Raw genomic sequence first — 26899 nt, forward strand, 5'->3', positions numbered from 1 at the left:
TCAAAATGTGGGAGGAATCACGATTAACATGTGGGATAAATCACAATAATTCACGATAAAAATGTGGGAGAAAGCACAATAAATCACAATCAAAATGTGGGATAAATCATTATCAAAATAGGGGATAAATCACGATAAATCACAACCAAAATGTGGACTAAATCAGGATCAAAATGTGGCATAAATCACAATAAATCATGACCAAAATGTGAGATATATCACAATAAATCACAATCAAAATCTGGGATTGTCATCAATAAATAATAATAAATAATATTATATGTATATACATATATATAAAAATAAATAAATTGGGGTATCATAAATCAGGATATAATAAATTGGGATGCCATAAATCGGGATGTTATAAATCAGAATATCATGAATTGGGATGTGATAAATCAGATTTCAATGGAGACTTTGCCGACTCAACAAAATCCTCGCGCTCCCCGTGTCCTGCGCGGTTTGGGATGGGCGGGACCATCAATCCCATCTCGTTCCACCCATTGGGATCTCCAGATGTGCGGGGCAAGGGAGGGCGGGCGCATCCAGATGTTGCTTCTCCTCCGCACTACAACTCCCACAATGCCCCGCGCGTCGCTCCGGCTGCACCACAACTCCCACAATGCCCCGCGCTCCCGCCCACAGCCGCGCCCGCACCTGGCGCATGCGCACAGCTCCATATGGCTCCAAGATGGCCGACACAGCGTCCGGGGGCTCCGGCACGGTAACGGCGCCTGATTCCCGGGGCGCGGGGCTATGAGGGCGGGTTCCCGGCGGCTCCCCGGCGGGGCCGGGCGGGGCGGCAGCGTCCGATCCCTCCGGGGCGCGGAGGCGGCCGCGGCCAGGCCGCGGAGCGTGGAGGCGGCGGGTGGAGGGAGGGAGGCGCTGATTGGCTGGAAGGCCAGAGGGAGGCGGGGTTTGATTGGCTGAGGATGGCGCGCTTCAATTGGCTGGCGGGGCACAGGGCGGGGCTTGTGGGTGTTTCCTTAAAGGGCCGCGTCCCAAAAAGTGTCTGGGAGGTTCTATAAGGACACGTGTGTAAAAAAAATATATACATACATACATATATATATCTAAATGTTTGTATATATATATATATAATATATGTATACGTGCCCGCGTGTGTATGTGAGTGTATAGGACACACGTGTATGTTCGTGTACCTGTGTTCCTGCAATGTCACCCTTCCCATTACCTGCTCCGAGACCTTTTTCAATCCCTGCTCCATGTTTCTTCCCAGTCCCTGCTCCCAAACCCTTCCATTCCCTGCTCCCTGCCCCATCCCACCCCATGGATTCCATCCCATCCCATGGATCCCATCCCATCCCATGGATCCCATCCCATCCCATGGATCCCATTCCATCCCATGGATCCCATCCCATCCCATGGATCCCATCCCATCCCATGGATCCCATTCCATCCCATGGATCCCATCCTATTCCATGGATCCCATCCTATTTCATTGCGTCCCATTCCATGGATCCCATTCCATCCCATGGATCCCATCCCATCCCATGGATCCCATCCCATCCCATGGGTCCCATCCCATCCCATGGGTCCCATCCCATTCCATTGCATCTCATCCCATGGGTCCCATCCCATCCCATGGATCCCATTCCATCCCATGGATCCCATCCTATTCCATGGATCCCATCCTATTTCATTGCGTCCCATCCCATCCCATGGATCCCCTCCCATCCCATGGATCCCATCCCACCCTTCTCAGGGGGTACAAACCCTCCTTTCCCCATCCCTAACTCCATTCCTCCATCCCAGCAGGGCGGGCAGCAAGCAGGCGGGCACTCCTGCAGACAATTCCCATGGATCCCATCCCATCCCATCCCATCCCATCCCGTCCCATCCCATGGATTCCATGGATAACTTTTCCCATTTCCCTGGTCCCAGAGGGGCAGCAAGCAGGCTGGCACCCCCGCAGACAATCCCCATGGATCCCATGCCATGGATAACTGTGGTTTTTCCCTGTCAGAGGGGCAGCAGGCAGGCTGGCACCCCTGCAGACAATCCCCATGGATCCCATGCCATGGATAACTCTGTTTTTTCCCTGTCAGAGGGGCAGCAAGCAGGCTGGCACCCCCGCAGACAATCCCCATGGATCCCATGCCATGGATAACTCTGTTTTTTCCCTGTCAGAGGGGCAGCAAGCAGGCTGGCACCCCCGCAGACAATTACCAGCTGGCGCGGCGCCGCACGCTGCAGGTCGTGGTGAGCTCGCTGCTGACCGAGGCCGGCTTCGAGAGCGCCGAGAAGGCGGCGGTGGAGACGCTCACCGAGATGATCCAGAGCTGTGAGTGCCCCCTGCCCGCCCAGGGAGGGGCTGGGTCCTGCTTTTCACACAGGGACAGGGTGGGGAGAGAGCTGGCAGGGCACGGAGTGCAGCCCTGCTCTGGCGCTGAGGATAAATCCCAAAAATCAGCCCCAAACCCAGGGGACCGATCCCAAAAATCGGCCCCCAGTCCAAGGCACAAATACCAAAAATCAGCCCCCAGTCCCTGCAATCAGCCCAAATCCAAAGGCACAAATTCCTGGAATCAGCCCCCAGTTCAAGGCACAAATCCCAAATAAATCCAAGGCACCAATCCCAAACATCAGCCCCAAATCCAAAGGCACAAATTCCTGGAATCAGCCCCCAATCCAAGGCACCAATCCCAAAAGTCAGCCCCAAATCCAAAGGCACCAATCCCAAAAATCAGCCCCAAATCCAAAGGCACAAATTCCTGGAATCAGCCCCAAATCCAAAGGCACAAATTCCTGGAATCAGCCCCAATGCAAGGAACCAATCGCAAAAATCAGCCCCAAATCCAAAGGCACAAATTCCTGGACTCAGCCCCAAATCCAAAGGCAGCAATCCCAAAAGTCAGCCCCAAATCCAAAGGCAGCAATCCCTGCATTGAGCCCCAAATCCAAAGGCAGCAATCCCTGCATTCAGCCCCAAATCCAAAGGCAGCAATCCCTGCATTCAGCCCCAAATCCAAAGGCAGCAATCCCTGCATTCAGCCCCAATCCAAAGGCACCAATTCCTGTATTCAGCCCCAAATCCAAAGGCAGCAATCCCTGCATTCAGCCCCAATCCAAAGGCACCAATTCCTGTATTCAGCCCCAAATCCAAAGGCAGCAATCCCAAAAGTCAGCCCCAAATCCAAAGGCAGCAATCCCTGCATTCAGCCCCAAATCCAAAGGCAGCAATCCCTGCATTCAGCCCCAAATCCAAAGGCAGCAATCCCTGCATTGAGCCCGCAGTTCCCCATCCCTGGAGCTGCCCCAGCTGCAGAGTTGAGCCCTGGTGTTTTTGCCCTGCAGACATCTCGGAGATCGGCAGGAGCGGCAAATCCTACTGCGAGCACACGGCCAGGACGCAGCCCACGCTCTCGGACATCGTGGTGACCCTGGTGGAGATGGGTGAGCAGCTCCCTCCTCCCACCCCTTCCCACTTGGACTGGGACATTTCCCCCCAAAATCTGGCATTTGGGGTCCCAGGACAAGGGAAGAGATGAGAATCTGACTCCGTATTCAGAAGGGTTGTTTATTGTTTTATGATAATAAAATTATTAATTTTAATTATATTTATATTTAATATTTTATGATAATAAAATAATTATTTTATTGTTTTATGATAACGGACACATTTTATGAAAAATCCTTTCCTTAGGATTTTTTCTGAGAACCCTCAGGAACAGAATGTAAATAACAATAATAATTATCTGCTGCTGTGGAATGCAACAGGTAGATCTTTGATTAATTTCATGTGGTTGTTTCTAATAATGACCAATCACAGTCAGCTGGCTCAGAGTCTCTGGTCAGTCACAAGATTTTGTTATTTATTCCATTATTTTTCCTATTCCTTTTCAAGCCTTCTGATGAAATCCTTTTTTCTATTCTTTTAGTATAGTTTTAATATATATATATAATGTACTATAATGCAATATAATATAATATGATATAATATGATATGATATAATATAATATAATATAATATAATACTATGTAATATAATATAATACTATGTAATATAATATAATACTATGTAATATAATACTATGTAATATAATATAATATAATATAATATAATATAATATAATATAATATAATATAATATAATATAATATAAATCATAAAATAATAAATTAGCCTTGTGGAACATGGAGTCAGATTCTCATCTCTTCCCTCGTCCTGGAACCCCTGTGAACACCACCACAGATGATTTATATTATATTAGAACTATACTAAAAGAATAGAAGAAAGGATTTCATCAGAAGGCAGGAAAGGAAGAGGAAAAGGAAAAGGAAAAGGAAAAGGAAAAGGAAAAGGAAAAGGAAAAGGAAAAGGAAAAGGAAAAGGAAAAGGAAAAGGAAAAAGAAATCTTGTGACTCTCAGAGAGTCCCAGCCAGCTGACTGTGATTGGCCATTAATTAGAAACAACCACATGATTCAATCCCAGATGCACCTGTTGCATCCCACAGCAGCAGATAACCATTGTTTGCATTTTGTTCCTGAGGCCTCTCAGCTTCTCAGGAGGAAAAATCCTAAAGAAAAAGGAATTTTCATAAAATATGTCCCTGACAGGTGCCCTGTGCTGTGGCCACACACAGCCGATGCTTTTCCATGATCCTCCCCATGATCTGCTCCCCTGGCCCATCCCTTTCTTGTTCAATTTGGGAAAAATTCTGGATTCGGACAGGACCGATTCCTCTTTTCCCCTTTTGTGCTCCAGGCTTCAACGTGGAAACCCTTCCAGCCTACGCCAAGCGTTCCCAGAGGATGGTGATCACTGCCCGTGCGTGGGGGGCCCTCCCTGGGCTGGGAATTCCAGCCTGGAACTCCTGGGATTCCTCCCACTGCCTTCCTGAGGAGCTTTCTGTGGGACAAGCCCGGGATTTGGGGCTCCTGTGCTGGGTGAAGGGACCCGGCTCACTCGGGAGGGGATTGGTCTGAGGGATCGAGGGATCCTTTTCCCTTTGGGATCCAATCCCCGGCTCAGGGATGGGGTCAGAGCTTTGGGGGGACCCTGGGAAGGAGAATTCCTGTGTTTGTTTCCCTCATTCCTCTGTGTTTTCCCTGATTCCTTTGTTGTTCTCCTTTTTTGTGTTCCCCTGATTCCTGTGTTCTTTTCCCTCATTCCTGTGGGTTTTTTCCCTGATTCCTGTGTTTGTTTCCCCGATTCCTGTGGTTTCCCCTGATTCCTTTGTTGTTCTCCTTTTTTGTGTTCCCCTGATTCCTGTGTTCTTTTCCCTCATTCCTGTGGGTTTTTTCCCTGATTCCTGTGTTTGTTTCCCCGATTCCTGTGGTTTCCCCTGAATCCTTTGTTCTTTCCCCTGATTCCTGTGGTGTTTCCCCTGATTCCTTTGTTGTTTTCCTTTTTTGTGTTCCTTGATTCCTGTGTTCTTTTCCCTGATTCCTGCGGTGTTTTCCCTCATTCCTGTGTTTTCCTTCATTCCTGTGTTTGTTTCCCCTGATTCCTTTGTTGTTTTCCCTGATTCCTGTGCTGTTTTCCTTGATCCCTGTGTTTTCCCTAATTGCTGTGGGGTTTTTTCCCTGATTCCTGTGTCTGTTTTCCCTGATTCCTGTGGGTATTTTCCCTGGTTGCTGTGGTGTTTTCTCTGATTCCTTTATTGTTTCTCCTGATTCCTGTGTTCTTTTCCCTGATTCCTGTGTTCTTTTCCCTGATTCCTGTGTTCTTTTCCCTGACTCCTGTGCTGTTTTCCCTGATTCCTATGTTACTTTCCCTGATTCCTGTATTTGTTTTCCCTGATTCCTGTGGTGTTTTTCCCGATTCCTGTGTTTGTTTTCCCTAATTTCTGTGTTTTCCCTGATTCCTGTTTGTTTTCCCTGAATCCTTTGTTGTTTTCTGATTCCTGTGCTGTTTTCCCTGATTCCTGCGGTGTTTTCCCTGATTCCTCTGTTTATTTTCCCTAATTTCTGTGTTTTCCCTGAATCCTTTGTTGTTTTCTGATTCCTGTGCTGTTTTCCCTGATTCCTGTGGCTTTTTTCTCCAATTCCTGTGGTATTTTCCCTGACTCCTTGTTTGTTTTCCCTGATTCCTGTGGGTGTTTTCCATGATTCCTGTGGGTTTTTTTTTCCCTGATTCTTGTGCTGTTTTCCCTAATTCCTGTGGGTTTTGTTTTTTTCCCTTATTTCTGTGTTTTCCCTGATTCCTTTGTTGTTTTCCCTTTTTGTGCTCCCTGATTCCCGTGCTGTTTCCCCCCTGCAGCTCCAGTGACAAACCAGCCCGTGACCCCCAAGGCCCTGACAGCCGGGCAGAACAAACCTCACCCACCCCACATTCCCGGCCATTTCCCAGAGTTCCCAGATCCTCACACCTACATCAAGACACCAGTGAGTGAAAACAACTTTTTTTTTTTTTTGGTGCTGTTTGGGGCTCTCTCTGAATTCCAGGAGTTGGGGAGGTGTTGCTGCAGTGCTGCTGCCGTTCTATCCAAAATATTCCTGCTGACCTGATACATTCCTTCCTTGTGGGTTGTGGGCATCCCTTGCCATCCAGAAATCAGCCAGAACCCCTGGATTTCTCATTTTTGTGCTGGCTGGGATCTGTTTGATGTCCAGAACCCCAGAAGTGTTTTTTTTATTATTACTTCAGTGCTGGTGCCATTTATCCAAAGTATTGTTTTTCCTGGCTTTGAATATTCCTTGTTTGTGGGTTGTGGGCATTCCTTGGGATGGGATCCTTCCCACTGCCTGCTCCCAGAGCATTCCCAGTGCAGGATCCCTGGATTTTTGCCTGCTGGACTCCAACTGTCCAAAACACTGGAGATGGTGAAGAGCAGAGCCTGCAGCTGCTCCATCCCTGAGATGTTTGGGAGTGGAGATGCTGCTCCATCCCTGGGATGTTTGGGAGTGGAGATGCTGCTCCATCCCTGGGATGTTTGGAAGTGGAGATGCTGCTCCATCCCTGCGATGTTTGGGAGTGGAGATGCTGCTCCATCCCTGGGATGTTGGTTTGGAGGTGGAGCTGCTCCATAACTCCTCCCATCTCTGTGAAGTTTGGAGGTGGAGCTGCTCCATCCCTGGGAAGTTTGGGAGTGAAGCTGCTCCAACCCAGGGATGTTTGTTTGGACGTGAAGCTGCTCCATCCCTGGAATGTTTGGAAGTGGAGCTCCATCCCTGGGATGTTTGTTTGGAGATGAAGCTCTCCATAACTCCTCCATCCCTGAGAAGTTTGGAGGTGGAACTGCTCCAGGACTCCTCCATCCCTGTGAAGTTTGGGAATGGAGGAGCTGCTCCATCCTTGGGATGTTTGTTTGGAGGTGGTGCTGCTCCATCCCTGTGAGGTTTGGAGGAGGAGCTGCTCATTCCCTGTGCAGTTTGGAGGTGGAGCTGCTCATTCCCTGTGCAGTTTGGAGGTGAAGCTGCTCCATCCCTGTGAGGTTTGGAGGTGGAGGAGCTGCTCCATCCCTGTGGGGTTTGGAGGAGGAGCTGCTCCATCCCTGTGCAGTTTGAAGGTGGAGGAGCTGCTCCATCCCTGTGAGGTTTGGAAGTGAAGCTGCTCCATCCCTGTGAGGTTTGGAGGTGGAGGAGCTCCATCCCTGTGCAGTTTGGAGGTGGAGCTGCTCCATCCCTGTGAGGTTTGGAGGTGGAGGAGCTGCTCCATCCCTGTGCGGTGTGGAGGTGGAGCTGCTCCATCCCTGTGCAGTTTGGAGGAGGAGGAGCTGCTCCATCCCTGTGAGGTTTGGAGGTGGAGCTGCTCCATCCCTGTGAGGTTTGGAGGTGGAGGAGCTCCATCCCTGTGCGGTGTGGAGGTGGAGCTGCTCCATCCCTGTGCAGTTTGGAGGAGGAGGAGCTGCTCCATCCCTGTGAGGTTTGGGAATGGAGGACCTGCTCCATCCCTGTGATATTTGGAGGAGGAGCAGCTCCATCCCTGTGCGGTTTGGAGGTGGAGCTGCTCCATCCCTGTGAGGTTTGGAGGTGGAGGAGCTGCTCCATCCCTGTGAGGTTTGGAGGTGGAGCTGCTCCATCCCTGTGGGGTTTGGAGGTGGAGCTGCTCCATCCCTGTGGGGTTTGGAGGTGGAGCTGCTCCATCCCTGTGGGGTTTGGAGGTGGAGCTGCTCCATCCCTGTGAGGTTTGGAGGTGGAGCTGCTCCATCCCTGTGGGGTTTGGAGGTGTAACCCTGCCCGTCTCCCGCTGCTGTCCCTCGTGCAGACGTACCGCGAGCCCGTGTGCGATTACCAGGTGCTGCGCGAGAAGGCGGCGTCGCAGCGCCGGGACGTGGAGAGGGCCCTCACCCGCTTCATGGCCAAGACTGGCGAGACCCAGAGCCTCTTCAAGGACGATGTCAGCACCTTCCCACGTCAGTCACCCCATGGTTTCACCTCCCTGCAGGGTTTGGGAATCATCCCGTGGTGGTGCTGGCCTTGCTGAGTGTGGGAATCCTTAAAATCAGAGGGTTTGGGGGAAGGATTTAAGGATGGCCACAGTGGGAGGTTGGGAAAGGAGGGGTTGGGGGTTAAAGTGCGGAGGAAAAGAAGAAAGCAGCTCCTCGAGGTTCCCTTTCTTTTCCTGGTGGAGAAGTTAAATCCAAATCTCATCCCAAATCCAAATCTCATCCCAAATCCAAATCTCATCCCAAATCCAAATCTCATCCCAAATCCAAATCTCATCCCAATCCTGGCTCCATCCCTGTAACCTCCCCCAGGAATTTCTTCTCCCTGACATTTTCCTGCTGCTGGAAATTTTCCTCTCTCTGCCTGCAGAGCAGTGATGAGGATTCCCACTTTTCCTAACGCTTGCTGGCCCCACAGCTTCATTTAAGAGGAGCCCAAATCTCCCAGATAATTGGGATTTTATGGTGGAGCCCAGGAAGGATTTTCTGTGTTGGAACACTGCTGGAAACATGAAGAGATTCAGAAAATGGGGAAATAGAGAGTGCCGTCTTTTAAGGATCAGAAAATTGGGAAGGAGAGAGTGCCATCTTTTAGGGGTCAGAAAATTCGGGTTTGAGGAAAGGATTTAAAGATTGCCACAATGGGAGGTTGGGGAAGGAGGGATTTGGGGTTAAAATGGGGAGGAAAGGAAGAAAGAAGCTCCTCGAGGTTCCCTTTTTTCTCCTGGTGGAGAAGTTAGATCCAAATCTCATCCCAAATCCAAATCTCATCCCAAATCCAAAGTAGAGAGTGCCATCTTTTAAGGATCAGAAAATTGGGAAGCAGTAGACTCTGTCATCTTCTAGGGATCAGAAAATTGGGAAATAATAGAGATTGCACCTTTTAGGGATCAGAAAATTGGGAAGTAGAGAGTGCCATCCTTTATGGATCAGAGAATTGGAAATAGAGAGTGCCATCTTTTAGAGATCAGAAATTTGGGAAGCAGTAGGGGCTGCCATCTTTTAGGGATCATAAAATTGGGAAATAATAGAGATTGCACCTTTTAGGGATCATAAAATTGGGAAGGACAGAGTGCCATCTTTCAGGGATCAGAAAATTGAGAAGTAGTAGAGACTGTCATCTTTTAGGGATCAGAAAATTGGGAAGGTGAGAGTGCCATCTTTTAGGGATCAGAAAATTGGGAAATAATAGAGACTGCCTTCTTTTAGGGATCAGAAAATTGGGAAGGTGAGAATGCCATCTTTCAGGGATCAGAAAATTGGGAAGCAGTAGAGACTGCCATCTTCTAGGGATCAGAAATTGGGAAGGTGAGAGTGCCATCTTTCAAGGATCAGGATTTCCTTCCTGATCCTTAGGAAGTGTAAGGAAAAGTATCAAAAAAAAAAAAGGAAAAGGAAAATGAAATGCGTCCAAACCCAGAACCAGCGAAATGTTTGATCTCCATAACTTCGCCCCTCGTTTCTGAGGGCAGGAGTTTCTCCCAGCTTGCTGACTGTGTCTCCTGTTTTCCCTGCTGCCAGTGATTGCTGCCAGGCCCTTCACCGTGCCCTACCTGACGGCGCTGCTGCCCTCGGAGCTGGAGATGCAGCAGATGGAGGAGACGGATTCCTCGGAGCAGGACGAGCAGGCGGACACTGAGAACCTCCCGCTGCACATGAGCACGGTGGGGCCACCCCGGGGGGCTCCCGGGGCCATTCCTGCACCTTGGAAACCTGCCTGTGCCTCCTGGGAGTGGGAAATGATGGGAAATAAATGGGAAACGGAACTGAGCGGTGTCAGGGTTCTGCAGCTTGGGAAACCTGGCTCTGCCTCCTGGGGGATGGGAAGTGGGAAATGGGAAATGGGAAATGGAAATGGAACTGAGCAGTGTCAGGGTTCTGCAGCTTGGAAAACCTGGCTCTGCCTCCTGGGGGATGGGAAGTGGGAAATGGGAAATGGGAAATGGAAATGGAACTGAGCAGTGTCAGGGTTCTGCAGCTTGGAAAACCTGGCTCTGCCTCCTGGGGAATGGGAAATGGGAAATGGGAAATGGAAATGGAACTGAGCAGTGTCAGGGTTCTGCAGCTTGGAAAATCTGGCTCTGCCTCCTGGGGAATGGGAAATGGGAAATGGGAAATGGAAATGGAACTGAGCAGTGTCAGGGTTCTGCAGCTTGGAAAATCTGGCTCTGCCTCCTGGGGGATGGGAAGTGGGAAATGGGAAATGGGAAATGGAAATGGAACTGAGCAGTGTCAGGGTTCTGCAGCTTGGAAAATCTGGCTCTGCCTCCTGGGGAATGGGAAATGGGAAATGGGAAATGGAAATGGAACTGAGCAGTGTCAGGGTTCTGCAGCTTGGAAAATCTGGCTCTGCCTCCTGGGGAATGGGAAATGGGAAATGGGAAATGGAAATGGAACTGAGCAGTGTCAGGGTTCTGCAGCTTGGAAAATCTGGCTCTGCCTCCTGGGGAATGGGAAATGGGAAATGGGAAATGGAACTGAGCTTGGAAACCTGGCTCTGCCTCCAGGGGAATGGGAAATGGGAAATGGGAAATGGAACTGAGCTTGGAAACCTGGCTCTGCCTCCAGGGGAATGGGAAATGGGAAATGGGAAATGGAAATGGAACTGAGCAGTGTCAGGGTTCTGCAGCTTGGAAAACCTGGCTCTGCCTCCTGGGTGATGGGAAATGGGAAATGGGAAATGGAACTGAGCTTGGAAACCTGGCTCTGCGTCCTGGGAAATGGGAAATGGGAAATGGGAAATGGAACTGAGCTTGGAAACCTGGCTCTGCCTCCTGGGAAATGGGAAATGGGAAATGGGAAATGGATCTGAGCAGTGTCAGGGTTCTGCAGCTTGGAAAACTTGGCTCTGCCTCCTGGGGAATGGGAAATGGGAAATGGAACTGAGCAGTGTCAGGGTTCCTCAGCTTGGGAAACCTGTCCCTGTTTCCTGGGAAATGGGAATTGGGAAATGAGAAATGGAAAATGGAACTGAACAGTGTCAGTGTTCCCCAGCTTGGAAAACCTGGCTCTGTCTCCTGGGAAATGGGAAATGGAACTGAGCATTGTCCTGGTTCTCCAGCTTGGAATTCTGGCTCTGTTCCTTGGGAGATGGGGAATGGCACTGAGCACTGTCCTGGTTCCCCAGCTCCCCGCAGAGTCCAGCGCAGAGCGAGGCTGAGCTGGAGCTTTCAGGGCACCCCGAATTTTCATTTTCCCAGGGGATTTTCCTGTCTCACAAACCAGGAGTCCTGGCCTCTGCTGCAGCTCCTTGTGGGCTTGGTTGTTGATTGTCCCTCCTGCCCACAGCCTCAGGGCTTAGAACCTGCAATCCTGGAGCAGTCTGGGACCATAAAAATCCTGTCCCACGGGCGGGGACACCTTGCCCCAGCCCAGGATGCTCCAGCGACTTGGAGCAACCACGGGTTCTGCGAGCAGGAGGATTTCCAAGCCTGACTTTGTGACTTTTTTGCTGTTTTTTCCGTGTCAGGACGACGCAGGGCCCGAGAAGGAGAACAGCTCCGTGCTGCAGCAGAGCAGCTCCCTGGCGGGCAGCAGGAACGGCGAGGAGAGCGTCATCGACAACCCCTACCTGAGGCCCGTCAAGAAACCCAAAATCCGCAGGAAGAAGTGAGGGGGGGACGTTCCCCAAATCCCCCTGGGGAGCTCCCCCGGGGCTCAGGAGAGGCTGCCCAGCTGAGGAGGGGTCTCTGGGCCCCACTCCCACCCTGCTCTCCCTCTGCTCACTGGTCCAGGAGAACCAGCTGGGAATTGTCTGGGGGGCTTTGGGCTCCGCTCCGGGGGGATTTCATTTCTGAGGAGCTGAGAGAGCCGGGGCTTGGAGGGGCTGGGTTTGGATTTGGAGAACGCAGGGGCTGGGTTTGGACTTGAATTTGGATTTGGATTTGGATTTGGATTTGGATTTGGATTTGGATTTGGATTTGGATTTGGATTTGGATTTGGATTTGGATTTGGAGGACACAGGGGCTGGGTTTGGATTTGAATTTGGATTTGGATTTGGAGAACACAGGGGCTGGGTTTGGATTTGAATTTGGATTTGGATTTGGATTTGGATTTGGATTTGGATTTGGATTTGGATTTGGAGGACACAGGGGTTGGATTTGGATTTGGAGGACCAAGGGATTGGATTTGGAGTGCCCAAGGGTTGGATTTGGAGGACACAGGAGCTGGAGCTGAGGGATCCAGGGCTTGGAGGGACACAGGGGTTGGATTTGGACTTGGAGAACCCAGGGGTTGGATTTGGATTTAGAGGACGCAGGGATTGGGTTTGGATTTGAATTTGGATTTGGAGAACACAGGGGCTGGATTTGGAGGACCAAGGGATTGGATTTGGATTTGGATTTGGATTTGGATTTGGATTTGGATTTGGATTTGGATTTGGATTTGGAGGACCAAGGGACTGGATTTGGAGGAACCCAGGGGTTGGATTTGAAGGACACAGGGGTTGGATGTGGGGACCCAAGGACTGGATTTGGCTTTGGAGAACCCAGGGGTTGGATTTGGATTTAGAGGACACAGGAATTGGATTTGGATTTGGATTTGGAGGACACAGGGGTTGGATTTGGATTTGGAGGACCAAGGGATTGGAGTGACCCAGGGACTGGATTTGGAGGAACATAGGGTTGGATTTGGATTTGGAAAACTCAGGGGTTGAATTTGGGGGACACAGGAGCTGGAGCTGAGAGACCCAGGGATTGGAAGGACACAGAGTTGGATTTGGAGGACACAGGCGTTGGATGTGGGGACACAGGGACTGGATTTGGAGGGAAACAGAGTTGGATTTGGGGGACACAGGGCTGGATTTACATGAACACAGGGGTTGGATGTAGGGACACTGGTTGGATTTGGATTTAGAGGACACAGGGGTTGGATTTGGAGCTCCCAAGGGTTGGATTTGGTGGGACACAGGGGTTGGATTTGGATTTAGAGGACATAGGGGTTGGATTTGGATTTGGAGGATCCAGAGTTGGATTTGGAGGACACAAGGGGTTGGATGTGGGGACCCAGGGTTGGATTTGGATTTAGATTTGGAGGACCAAGGGATTGGATTTGGATTTGGAGGACACAGGGGTTGGATTTGGGGACCAGGGATTGGGATTGGGTTTGGATTTGGAGGACCCAGCCTTTATTTCCCCCCTTTATTCCCTTTATTTCCTGCCTTTATTCCCTTTATTTCCCCCCTTTATTCCCTTTATTTCCTCCCTTTATTTCCCCCCTTTATTTCCCCCCTTTACGTCCTTTATTTCCCCCCTTTATTTATTCCCTTTATTTCCTCCCTTTATTCCCTTTATTCCCCCCTTTATTCCCTTTATTTCCTCCCTTTATTCCCTTTATTTCCCCCCTTTATTCCCTTTATTTCCCCCCTTTATTTCCCCCCTTTATTCCCTTTATTTCCTTTCTTTCCTCCCTTTATTCCCTTTATTTCCCCCCTTTATTCCCTTTCTTTCCCCCCTTTATTCCCTTTATTTCCTCCCTTTATTTCCTTTATTTCCCCCCTTTCTTTCCCCCCTTTATTCCCTTTATTTCCACACCACTGTTGTCATTGTTTGCTGCTTCTCGAGGGCTTTGCTTTCATTTCCCTCCAGCATTTTCTTATAGAAAATAAAGAAGAAAAATCCTCTTTATTTTAGGCTAAAAGAAAACCAAAAAAGCTTTTCTTTGGTTTCTTTGGAAAAACCATTTGGGTTTCCTTTAACCCAAAATCTGGGCTCAGTTCCCATCAGAAAAAGCTCCTGAGGTTTGGTCCAAAATCTTCCAAAAATTCCAACTTCACCTCCGTGGTGTTAAAAGGATCCTCCCCTCTTCCCCAGGGCAAAAATTTAATTAAAAAAGGTTTTTTTTCAATGATTTCCTGCCAAAAAAAAAATCTGAAATTAAATCTCAGACTCCCCCCTGTGTGTGCCACTGTCACTTCTGCTGGTGCCTTGCTTGTACAGAGTGAAAAATGTACAGAAAACTGTAAATGTTTGTATATATCCACAAATTTTATCTTTTTTTTAACTTTTCTTTTTGTGGTTTCTGCGAGGAGAAAAATCCCTTGCTGGGTAGGGGAAATAAAAAAAAAAAAAAGTGGAATGAAAATTGTAGTTTTTATGTTCATAATAAAAGAAAATTTATGTCCTTACGAGCAAATTGTGATTTTTGTGTTCGTCAGAAAGGAATAATAATTATTATTTAGTAAAGGTATTTAGTATTATTATGTTCCTTTATCAATTTAATAAAAAACAATAATTTTAAATTTAATAACTATTAATTTAAGAAAATAATATAATAATAATTTATTGTGTTCATAATTTAAAAAAATTATGTCCTTATGGGCAAATTGTGATTTTTGTGTTCGTCAGAAAGGAATAATAATTATTATTTACTAAAGGTATTTAGTATTATTATGTTCCTTTATCAATTTAATAAAAAACAATAATTTTAAATTTAATAACTATTAATTTAAGAAAATAATATCATAATAATTTATTGTGTTCATAATTTAAAAAAATTATGTCCTTATGGGCAAATTGTGATTTTTGTGTTCGTCAGAAAGGAATAATAATTATTATGTAGTAAAGGTATTTAGAATTATTTAATAAAGGTATTTAGTAAAGTTATTTTGTATTATTATGTTCCTTTATCAATTTAATAAAAATTAATACATTTAAATTAAATAAATTTAAATTAAATAAAGGAATATAATAATAATTTATTATGTTCATAATAAAAGTAACTTTATCTGAGATTTTCTCTAATTTAAATTAAATTAAATCAATTTCATTGAAAAGAATTTCATTCATAATTAAAATTCAATTGTTAATTAAATTACTTTGAATTAAATTATTGATTTCATTTAATTTAAATTAACAATTAGGTTTGGAAATACAGAAATTAAAGGTTTGAGGGGAAACAGCTGCCTCAACACCAGGAACTTTCTGTTTCAGGCCACGTTTATTTTTGTCTCAATATTCTCAGTTTCCAGCAATTTTTATTTTTTTTTTTAATTAAGAATATTTTCATTTCAGCAGGGAAGGAGCCAAAATGCAAAAATCCACCTGTCCCAACCTGGCCCCTTTCCCTCGGTGTTTTCAGGGTGATATTTTGGGCAAAAAACATTAAAAAATTCTCTGAGTGTTAAAATTTGAAATGTAGGGAATTCTTGGAAAATTATTGGGTTTTTAAAATTATTTGGGATATAAAATTATTTGGCATATGAAAATATTTGATATATTAATTTTTTTTTGTGTATACAATTACTTTGTATATAAAATTACTTTGTTTATAAAATTATTTGGGATATAAAATGCTTTGGTTTATAACATTATTTTGTATATACAATTATTTGGGATATAAAATTAATTGGTATATTAAAATATTTGGGATATAAAAATATTTGGGATATAAAATTATTTGGGATATAAAATTATTTGGTATATAAAATTATGTGGTTTTAGAATCTAAAGTTTAAAATTAAATATAAGATTTAATTTGAGGCTTTAAAAAACCTTTTAAATACTAAAAGTGAGAATATAAATTCATAGTTTAGAGACATGTTAAACTAAGTAAAAGAAAGTTTAGAATTTGAATTTTTACCTTAAAATTTATTTTATATATTTCTATATTTTTATATATTATTATTTTCAGCTCACGACCGTAATTTTTTTAAAAAATACCTCCAACACATTTAAAACACATCCAAATATTTTAAAACACCTTCAAAACAAATTCTGGATTTCAGTTTCTTCCCAACGAGCTGGGACGGGGCTGAGAGGATTGAGATGAGCAGAGCAAATTAAAACCATTAAAAAGCATTAAAAACATTAAAAAGCATTAAAAACATTAAAAACCATTAAAAACATTAAAAACCATTAAAAACATTAAAAACCATTTAAAATACTTGATTTATTCAGCCTGGAGCTGCAGTGATGTCTCCAAATAAAGATATTTTTGATATTTTTTCCTCAGCCGTGGTGCAGCTTCAGGTACGCCTCCCTGCCCTGGTTTTTCTGGAAATTTTTATCCACAGTCATCTAAAAAAAAAAAAACCAAAAAAAAACCAAATTTTCCATTAAAAACAACGAAAAATGTGCCAGGAAATGAAAGGGTGAGACCCAAAATTGGGATTTAAATGAGATTTTTGTACCAGTTTAGCCCCACGAGGCACTGGAGGCCCCACTCTGCTCATTTTGGGGGTGGAAATTGGAGAAAATTCTGATTAAAAGGGGATTTTTTTGGGGGGGTTTTGCAAACAGGGATTGATTGAGAGAAAAATCACTTTGTGTTTTGTGCTCTTGGGCAGGGGAAAATAACAAAAAAATTGAGGAAATGTGAAGGAAAAAAAGGAAATTTTCTCTCGCAAGAAATAGGAAAAAACAAAATTGTGGAAAATGGGAATTGAAAGGGAATTTTTGTCCCAGAAGCTTTGAGGTAGGGAAGGATAAAAAAAAAAATGGCGGAGGAAATGGGGAATAAAAAGGAAATTTTCTGTCTCAGAAGCAGGAAAGGGAAATAAAATGGCGAAAATATGGAGTGAAAAGGAAATTGGGGAATTTCCTCTCTCAGAAGCACTGGGGTAGGAAAGGAGTATAAAATGGAGAAAATACGAATTTAAAAGGAAATTTCTTGTCTCAGAAGCAAGAAAGAACAATAAAATAGCAAAAATATGGAGTGGAAAGGAAATTCCCTCTCAAAAGCAGGAGAGGACAAGAAAAAAATGTAATTTAATTTAAATTAACGATTGGGTTTGGAAATTTCCTCTCTCAAAAGCAGGAGAGGACAAGAAAAAAATGTAATTTAATTTAAATTAACGATTGGGTTTGGAAATTTCCTCTCTCAAAAGCAGGAGAGGAGAATAAAATGGTGAAAATGGGAAGTGAAAAAAAGGAAAATTTCAAAAGCAGGAGAGGAGAATTAAATAGTGAAAATATGGAGTGAAAAGGAAATTTCTTGTCTCAGAAGCAGGAAAGAACAATAAAATGGTGAAAATGGGAAGTGAAAAGGAAATTTCCTCTCTCAAAAGCAGGAGAGGACAAGAAAAAATGTAATTTAATTTAAATTAACGATTGGGTTTGGAAATTTCCTCTCTCAAAAGCAGGGGAGGACAAGAAAAAAATGTAATTTAATTTAATTTAATGGTTGGGTTTGGAAATACAGAAATGAAAGGTTTGGGAGGAAACAGCTGCCCCAACAGGAAAAAAGTGAAAATGGGAAGTCCAAAAAGGAAATTTCCTGTCTCAGGAGCAGGAAAGGACAACAAAAAATGAAAATATGGAGGAAAAAAGGAATTTCCTGTGTCAGGAGCAGGAAATGAAACAAAAAAGTGAAAATATGGAGGAAAAGGGGAATTTCCTGTCTCAGGAGCAGGAAAGGACAACAAAAAAGGGAAAATATGGAGGAAAAAATGGAATTTTCTGTCTCAGGAGCAGGAAATGAAAATAAACCAGTGGAAATATGGAGGAAAAAAGGGAATTTCCTGTGTCAGGAGCGGGAAATGAAACAAAACAGTGAAAATATGGAGGAAAAAAGGGAATTTCCTGTGTCAGGAGCGGGAAATGAAAACAAAAAGTGAAAATATGGAGGAAAAAAGGGAATTTCCTGTGTCAGGAGCAGGAAAGGACAACAAAAAAGTGAAAATATGGAGGAAAAAGGGAATTTCCTGTGTCAGGAGCAGGAAAGGACAACAAAAAAGGGAAAATATGGAGAAAAAAGGGAATTTCCTGTGTCAGGAGTAGGAAATTAAACAAAAAAGTGAAAATATGGAGGAAAAAAGGGAATTTCCTGTGTCAGGAGCAGGAAAGGACAACAAAAAAGTGAAAATATGGAGGAAAAAAGGGAATTTCCTGGGTCAGGAGTAGGAAAGGACAACAAAAAAGGGAAAATATGGAGGAAAAAATGGAATTTTCTGTCTCAGGAGCAGGAAATGAAAATAAACCAGTGGAAATATGGAGGAAAAAAGGGAATTTCCTGTCTCAGGAGCGGGAAAGGACAACAAAAAAGTGAAAATATGGAGGAAAAAAGGGAATTTTCTGTCTCAGGAGCAGGAAATGAAAACAAAAAATAAAATATGGAGAAAAAAGGGAATTTCCTGTCTCAGGAGCAGGAAATGAAAACAAAAAGTGAAAATATGGAGGAAAAAAGGGAATTTCCTGTCTCAGGAGCGGGAAAGGACAACAAAAGAGTGAAAATATGGAGGAAAAAAGGGAATTTTCTGTCTCAGGAGCGGGAAAGGGCAACAAAAAAGTGAAAATATGGAGGAAAAAAGGGAATTTCCTGTGTCAGGAGCGGGAAAGGACAACAAAAAAGGGAAAATATGGAGGAAAAAAGGGAATTTCCTGGGTCAGGAGCAGGAAATGAAAACAAAAAATAAAATATGGAGAAAAAAGGGAATTTCCTGTCTCAGGAGCGGGAAAGGACAACAAAAGAGTGAAAATATGGAGGAAAAAAGGGAATTTTCTGTCTCAGGAGCGGGAAAGGACAACAAAAAAGTGAAAATATGGAGGAAAAAAGGGAATTTCCTGCCTCTGGGCCTTCCTCACCTTCTGCACCTGCATCTTCACCATCCTCTGCACCGGCTGCGGCAGCGCTGCCCCGTTGGGAGCCCCGAACCGGGAGGGCCACGAGACCTTTTTGGTTTGGGGCTCCCGGATGTCGTAGGAGCCAGGCCTGGGGAGCAGCAATTGTTTGTTTATTTAAATAAATAAATTTAAATAAATTTTATCTGCATTTTCGGGCTGGTTTGGTTGAATTGAAACGTCCCGGTGTTGGGCCAAAGTGTCCCAGCGATGAGCAAAATATTTGAATGTTGTCCAAAATATTCTAATATCCAAAATATTCCAGTGTTAAGCGAAATATTCTGATGTTAATCGCAGTGTTCCGATGTTAACCAAAATGTTAAATAAAATATCCCAGTGTGAATCAAAATATCCCAGTGTTATCCAAAATGTCCCAATGTTAACCTAAATATTAAATAAAATATCCCAGTGTAATCCAAAATATCCCAGTGTTATCCAAAATGTTCCAATATTAACCTAAATATTCCAATGTTAATCTAAATATTCTAATGTTAATCACAATGTTCCAATGTTAACCAAAATATTAAATAAAATATCCCAGTGTAAATCAAAATATCGCAGTGTTATCCAAAATGTCCCAATATTAACCTAAATATTCCAATATTAACCAGAATATTCCAGTGTTAATCAAAATGTCCCGGTATCATCAAAAATGTCCCAATGTTAACAAAAAAAATTCCAATATTAAGCTAAATATTCCAATGTTAATCACAATGTTTGAATGTTAGCCAAAATATTAAATAAAATATCCCAGTGTAAATCAAAATATCCCAGTGTTATCCAAAATGTCCCAATGTTAACCTAAATATTAAATAAAATATCCCAATGTAAATCAAAATATCCCAGTGTTATCCAAAATGTCCCAATGTTAACCTAAATATTAAATAAAATATCCCAGTGTAATCCAAAATATCCCAGTGTGATCCAAAATGTTCCAATATTAACCTAAATATTCCAATGTTAAGCTAAATATTCCAATGTTAATCACAATGTTCCAATGTTAGCCAAAATATTAAATAAAATATCCCAGTGTAAATCAAAATATCCCAGTGTTATCCAAAATGTCCCAATATTAACCTAAATATTCCAATATTAACCAGAATATTCCAGTGTTAATCAAAATGTCCCGGTATCATCAAAAATGTCCCAATGTTAACAAAAAAAATTCCAATATTAAGCTAAATATTCCAATGTTAATCACAATGTTTGAATGTTAGCCAAAATATTAAATAAAATATCCCAGTGTAAATCAAAATATCCCAGTGTTATCCAAAATGTCCCAATGTTAACCTAAATATTAAATAAAATATCCCAGTGTAATCCAAAATATCCCAGTGTGATCCAAAATGTCCCAATATTAACCTAAATATTCCAATGTTAAGCTAAATATTCCAATGTTAATCACAATGTTCCAATGTTAGCCAAAATATTAAATAAAATATCCCAGTGTAAATCAAAATATTGCAGTGTTATCCAAAATGTCCCAATATTAACCTAAATATTCCAATATTAACCAGAATATTCCAGTGTTAATCAAAATGTCCCGGTATCATCAAAAATGTCCCAATGTTAACAAAAAAAATTTGCAATATTAACCTAAATATTCCAATGTTAACCAAAATATTCTAATATTAATAAAAATATCCCAATATTAACAAAAATATTCCAATATTAACCAATATTTTTTGAGATAAAAAGCTTATTTTTTGGAGATAGAAAAACTTCTTTTCAGAGATAAAAAGTCTTATTTTTGGGACATAAAAATTTTCTTTTCAGAGATAAAAAATCTTCTTTTTTGGGACACAAAAAATTTATTTTGGGAGCTAAAAAACATCTTTTTTGGAGACAAAACCTCTTTATAAAATTTTTTAAAATTACTTTATTTTATCTTATATTTTATATATTATATTATATTATATTATATTATATTATATTATATTATATTATATTATATATATTATATTATATATATTATAATATATTTTATTATAATATAATATAATATAATATAATATAATATAATATAATATAATATAATATAATTATATTGTATTATATATTGTATTATATATATTATATTATATTATATTATATTATATTATATTATATCATATTATATTATACTATATAATATAATATCATATATTATATTATATGAATTATATATATTGTATTATATATTATATTGTATTATATATTATATTATATTATATTATATTATATTATATTATATTATATTATATTATATTATATCATATTATACTATATTATATTATATTATATTATATTATATCATATCATATCATATCATATCATATCATATCATATTATATTATATGTTTTTATTTTTATTTTATATTTTATATTTTTTAATTTAATTTAATTTAATTTAATTTTTTTTTTTTTTTTTTTTTTTTTTTTTTTTTTTTTTTTTTTTTTTTTTTTTTTTTTTTTATTTTCTATTTTACAAAGGGTTTTCCTTACCCGGGGTAGCGGTCCCGGTCCCGCAGGCGGGTGGGGAACCGGGGGCTGCTGGAGCTGAACGGGACCGGGGCCGGGCCGGGCCGGGCCGGGCGGGGCTCAGCCGGGAAGGGCCCGTAGGCGGCGGGGCCGGGGGTCACGGTCTGGGAAAGCGGCCAAAAACTGGGAAAATCAGCCAAAAACCAGGGGAAAAGAGGCCAAAAACCAGAGGAGTTCAGGGAGAATTCACCTCCAAAATTCCACTTCATTCCCATCCAAAATTCCACCTCATTCCCACCCGGAATTCCACCTCATTCCCATCCAAAATTCAGTCTCATTCCCTCCTGAAATTCCATCTCATTTCCATCCAAAATTCCACCTCATTCCTCCCGGAATTCCACCTAAATTCCCTCCCAAAATTCCACCTCATTCCCACCCAAAATTCAATCTCATTCCCTCCTGAAATTCCACCTCATTCCCACCTAAAATTCCACCTCATTCCCTCCCGAAATTCCACTGAAATTCCCTCCCAAAATTCCACCTCATTCCCTCCCAGAATTCCACTGAAATTCCCTCCCAAAATTCCACCTCATTCCCATCCAAAATTCAATCTCATTCCCTCCTGAAATTCCACCTCATTCCCACCCGAAATTCCACCTCATTGCCATTCAAAATTCCACCTCATTCCCATCTAAAATTCCACCTTATTCCTCCCAGAATTCCACCGAAATTCCCTCCCAAAATTTCACCTCATTCCCACCCAAAATTCCACCTCATTCCCACCCAAAATTCCACCTCATTCCCACCCAAAATTCCACCTCATTTCCTCCCGGAATTCCACCGAAATTCCCTCCCAAAATTCCACTTCATTGCCATCCAAAATTCCACCTCATTCCCTCCCAAAATTCCACCACATTCCCACCCGAAATTCCATCTCATTCCCTCTCAAAATTCCACCTCATTCCCATCTAAAATTCCACCTCATTCCCACCTAAAATTCCACATCATTCCCTCCCGAAATTCCACCACATTCCCACCCGAAATTCCACCTCATTCCCACCTGAAATTCCACCTCATTCCCTCCCAAAATTCCACCTCATTCCCACCTAAAATTCCACCTTATTCCCACCCAAAATTCAACTTCATTCCCTCCCGAAATTCCACCCCATTCCCTCCCGAAATTCCACCTCATTCCCTCCCAAAATTCCACCTCATTCCCACCTAAAATTCTACATTCACCCCCAAAATTGCACATTGCCATCCAAAATTCCACGTGCCCATAAAAATTCCACCTTCCTGCCCCAAAACTGCAGATTCACACCCACAATTCCACGTTCCCACCTGAAATTCCACATTGCCACCAAAATTCCACCATATTCCCAGCCAAAATTCCAACATTCCCACCCAAAATTCCAACATTCCCACCCAAAATTCCAATATTTCTACCCAAAGTTCAATATTCCCGCCCAAAATTCCACCACATTCCCACCCGAAATTCCACATTCCTGTGGCAGCACCCAGGGCATGGCACAGCCAGGCTGGGGAATATTTTGGCTGCTTTTCCCCGCTTTTTTTGGCTGCTTTTCACCTCTTTTCGGCCGCTTTTCTCCCTTTTTTTTTTGCTGCTTTTCCCCTGTATTTTTTCTGCTTTTCCTCTGTATTTTTTTCTGCTTTTCCCCTGTATTTTTTCTGCTTTTCCCCTGTATTTTTTTTTCTGCTTTTCCTCTGTATTTTTTTCTGCTTTTCCCCTGTATTTTTCTCTGCTTTTCCCCTGTATTTTTTCTGCTTTTCCCCTGTATTTTTTCTGCTTTTCCCCTGTATTTTTTTCCTGGTTTTCCCTCTTTTTGGCTTTCCCCTCACCCGGGCCCTCTGCTGGAATCTCGGGGCCGTCCTGGCTCCCATCACGTAGCCCAGGGCGCTCATGGGCCGGGTGCTCCAGGAGGATTGCAGGACGTTGTTCTGCAATTTGAGACCCAAAATAATTTATTTGACGTTATTCAAAACCATCCTTGGCAGGGCAGAGTCAGCTGAGCAGCAAATGTTATTCCTAATAGGGTTATTCCTAATTATTCCTTTAATTTCTGTCTATTCCAGAACCTCGAGGATTGGTTGGGAAAGGAGATAATTCATTTTTTCCAGGAAAATTTCCTGTTTCCATCCTGCAGTGGGTTTAAACGAGCAGCAGATACTACTCCTATCAAAGTTATTCCTAATAATTCATTTAATTTCTGACTATTCCAGAACCTCGAGGATTGGTTGGGAAAGGAGGTAATTCCTTTTTCCAGGAAAATTTCCTTTTTCCATCCTGCAGTGGGTTTGCAGGGCAGGAGTGCATGATACTGCTCCTATTATTATTCCCTTAATTTCTGATCATTCCTAATTATTTCCTTATTTTTATTCCCTTAATTACTCCCTTAATTTCTGACTATTCTGAACATCAAGGATTGGCTGGGAAAGGAGAAAATTCCTTTTTCCAGGAGGATTTGGACAACTTGCAGTGGATTTGCAGGGAGGACTACATGGTACTACTCCTAATAAACTTATTCCTAATTATTCCCTTAATTTCTGACCATTCCTAATTATTTCCTTATTTTGTTCCTTTAATTATTCCCTTAATTTCTGACTATTCCAGAACATCAAGGATCGGGTGGGAAAGGAGAAAATTCCTTTTTCCAGGAGGATCTGGGACATGGTCCAGCAGGTTTGCAGGGAGGATTTCATGGTACTATTCCAATTAAACTTATTCCTAATTATTCTATTAATTTCTGACTATTTCTAATTATTTCCTTATTTTGTTCCCTTAATTTCTCACTATTCCAGAACCTCAAGGATTGGTTGGGAAAGGAGAAAATTCCTTTTTCCAGGAGGATTTGGGACACCTTGCAGTGGGTTTGCAGAGCAGAATTATCTGAGCAGCAAATTAACCTAATAGAGTTAATCCTAACAGTTCCCTTTATTTCTGACTATTCCAGAACCTCAAGGATCAATTGGGAAAGGAAATAATTCCTTTTTCCAGGAAAATTTCCTTTTTCCGTCCTGCAGCAGGTTTTCAGGGAGGACTGCATGGAACTATTCCAATTAAACTTATTCCTAATAATTCCCTTAATTTCTCACTACTTCAGAGCCTGAAGCAAAGGAGACAATTCCTTTTTCCAGGAGGATTTGGGACATGTTCCAGCAGGTTTGCAGGGAGGATTTCATGGTACTATTCCAATTAAACTTATTCCTAATAATTCCCCTAATTTCTGACTATTACAGAACCTCAAGGATTGGTGGGGAAAAGAGATAATTCCTTTTTCCAGGTGGACGTGAGGCACCTTGCAGTGGGTTTTAATGGGCAGTAGTGCAGCATGAAAAGCAGATTCTATTCCTAATAAATTTATTCCTAATAATTTAGGAATTTCTTAATTTCTCACTACTGCAGAGCCTGAAGCAAAGGAGACAATTCCTTTTCTCCAGGAGGATTTGGGACATCTTCCAGCAGGTTTTCAGGGAGGACTGCATGGTACTACTCCTAATAAACTTATTCCTAATGATTCCCTTAATTTCTGACTGTTCCAGATCCTCAAGGACTGGTTGGGAAAGGAGATAATTCCTTTTTCCATCCTGCAGTGGGTTTTCAGGGCAGGAGCGCAGCATGAAAAGCAGATACTTTTCCTATTAAACTTACTCCTTATAATTCCCTCAATTTCTCACTATTGCAGATCCTCAAGGACTGGTTAGGAAAGGAGACAAAAATTCCTTTTTCCAGGGGGATGTGGGACATCCCGCAGCGGCGGAATTATCTGAGCAGCAAATTATTCCTAATAATTCCCCTCAATTTCTCACAACTGCAGAGCCTGAAGCAAAGGAGACGATTCCTTTTCCCAGGAGGATGTGGGGCATCTCCCAGCGGGTTTTCAGGGCAGGAGCGACCCCGTAACTTGTCTAAAAACCCCAGAAGGCAGGAGGAGCTCACCTCCGGCCCCAGGTAGGAGCCTGGCCCCAGCAAGGGGCTGCCCCTCACGCCCAGCACCTCGATGCCCAGCCTGTCCGGGGCAAAGCTGGAGGGGAACATTTTCCGGTCCTGAGTGGTCCCAAAGGAGATGAGCTTGGACATAGCTGGGGGACAGGCACAGGGAAATGCCAGAGAAACAAGAAAAAAAAATAAAGAGAAAAAAAAAAAAAAAAAGAGAAAAAAAAGGTAACCATGAGCTGCCTTCTGCCTTAATCCCCCTGCCCTGGGGTATTTGGGAGGGATTTGCTCTTTGCCTCAAAGCCACGAGGGGCTGAGAGGAATGAGGGACTTGTCTTTCCAAAAAGATTTGTTTTTCACAGGAAAATGGACTTGTTTTTCACAACCAGTGACAGATTTGTTTTTCCAAACAGATTTGTTTTTCACAAGAAAATGGATTTGTTTTTCGCAAAGAACGACAGATTTGTCTTTGCCATGGATATTTAAGAGGGGTCTGCCCTTCCCTCTGCCTCGTTCCTCTCAGACCCTTCTTCAAAGCCACGAGGGGCTGAGAGGAATGAGGGATTTGTCATCCCCGATTTATTTTTCACAAGCAAGGACAGATTTGTTTTTCCAAACAGATTTGTTTTTCCAAACAGATTTGTTTTTCACAAGAAAATGGATTTGTTTTTCACAAAGAACGACAGATTTGTCTTTGCCCTGGATATTTGGGAGGGGTCTCCCCTTTGCCTCTGCCTCGTTCCTCTCAGACCCTTCTTCAAAGCCACGAGGGGCTGAGAGGAATGAGGGATTTGTCTTTTCAAACAGATTTATTTTTCAAAAGTAATTTGTCTTTCCAAACAAACTGTGGGTCTGCTGGTAGGTAAAACCAGCACCGAGAGAGAAAAGAAATTATGGGAAGGATTCCCATGGATGGAAATCCAACCATGGATTGGATTCAACCCATTCCCATTCTTGATGAATGGGAAAAAAAGATATTTACCTTTATAAATAAGCTGTAGGTTTGCTGATAAATTAAATTGGATATTGAAAGTTGAAATAAACAATGGGAGAAAACCCTAAATTCCATAAGAATTAAAAATGAAAAGGGAGGGTTGTACATTAGAGGGGAATCTTTGGTGTCAGGTGTTTTGGGAAGTCTGAACCTCTCAGGTACCTCAGAAATGGGGAAAGAGAGAGGAAAATTGGGATATAAAGGAGGCTGCATCCTCCAAAAGTTGGAGACCCCAGGTGAACACCCCATGGCCTCTCCTTTTATTGGAATAAAGCAAAACAACTCCTCTGTCTCCATTTTGGCCACAAACCTCTGATGTTTGTGGATTAATTTTCCTGACAGGGCGGATTTTTCTTCTTTTGGCCACAAACCTCTGATGTTTGTGGATTAATTTTCCTGACAGGGCGGATTTTCCCCATCCCATTCTGAGCAGGGAACTGGGATCTGGGAAGCTCCTGGAGCAGCTGATGGTGGGATGGGGGATGAAGGAGAAGCAATGCCAGCCCCTCCAGGTGCCCCTGCCTGGGCCAGCTCTCACCTCTGGGCTCCTGCCTCGCTGCCATCCCGGCCTGGCACA

The 26899-nt window shown here is 42.9% G+C and overlaps 2 protein-coding genes across 2 annotated transcripts; one reads left to right on the plus strand and one right to left on the minus strand.

The window, feature by feature from the left end:
* Positions 1 to 667: 667 nt before the first annotated feature.
* On the plus strand, positions 668 to 14481 carry TAF8 (TATA-box binding protein associated factor 8). Its single transcript, XM_059488095.1, has 8 exons — positions 668 to 727; positions 2155 to 2308; positions 3322 to 3420; positions 4733 to 4795; positions 6230 to 6354; positions 8177 to 8324; positions 9879 to 10021; positions 11827 to 14481. The coding sequence occupies exons 1-8, from the start codon at positions 668 to 670 to the stop codon at positions 11968 to 11970; spliced, it is 936 nt and encodes a 311-aa protein (XP_059344078.1). The 3' UTR covers positions 11971 to 14481.
* A 1822-nt stretch (positions 14482 to 16303) lies between these two features.
* Positions 16304 to 26894, minus strand: CIMAP3 (ciliary microtubule associated protein 3). Its single transcript, XM_059487731.1, has 6 exons — positions 26861 to 26894; positions 25332 to 25474; positions 23234 to 23332; positions 21398 to 21537; positions 18878 to 19004; positions 16304 to 16372 (listed from the first exon to the last, which is right to left on the minus strand). The coding sequence occupies exons 1-6, from the start codon at positions 26883 to 26885 to the stop codon at positions 16304 to 16306; spliced, it is 603 nt and encodes a 200-aa protein (XP_059343714.1). The 5' UTR covers positions 26886 to 26894.
* Positions 26895 to 26899: the final 5 nt, after the last annotated feature.

This window comes from Ammospiza nelsoni, chromosome 23 (assembly GCF_027579445.1).
Source record: "Ammospiza nelsoni isolate bAmmNel1 chromosome 23, bAmmNel1.pri, whole genome shotgun sequence".
NCBI classification, from domain to species: domain Eukaryota; kingdom Metazoa; phylum Chordata; class Aves; order Passeriformes; family Passerellidae; genus Ammospiza; species Ammospiza nelsoni.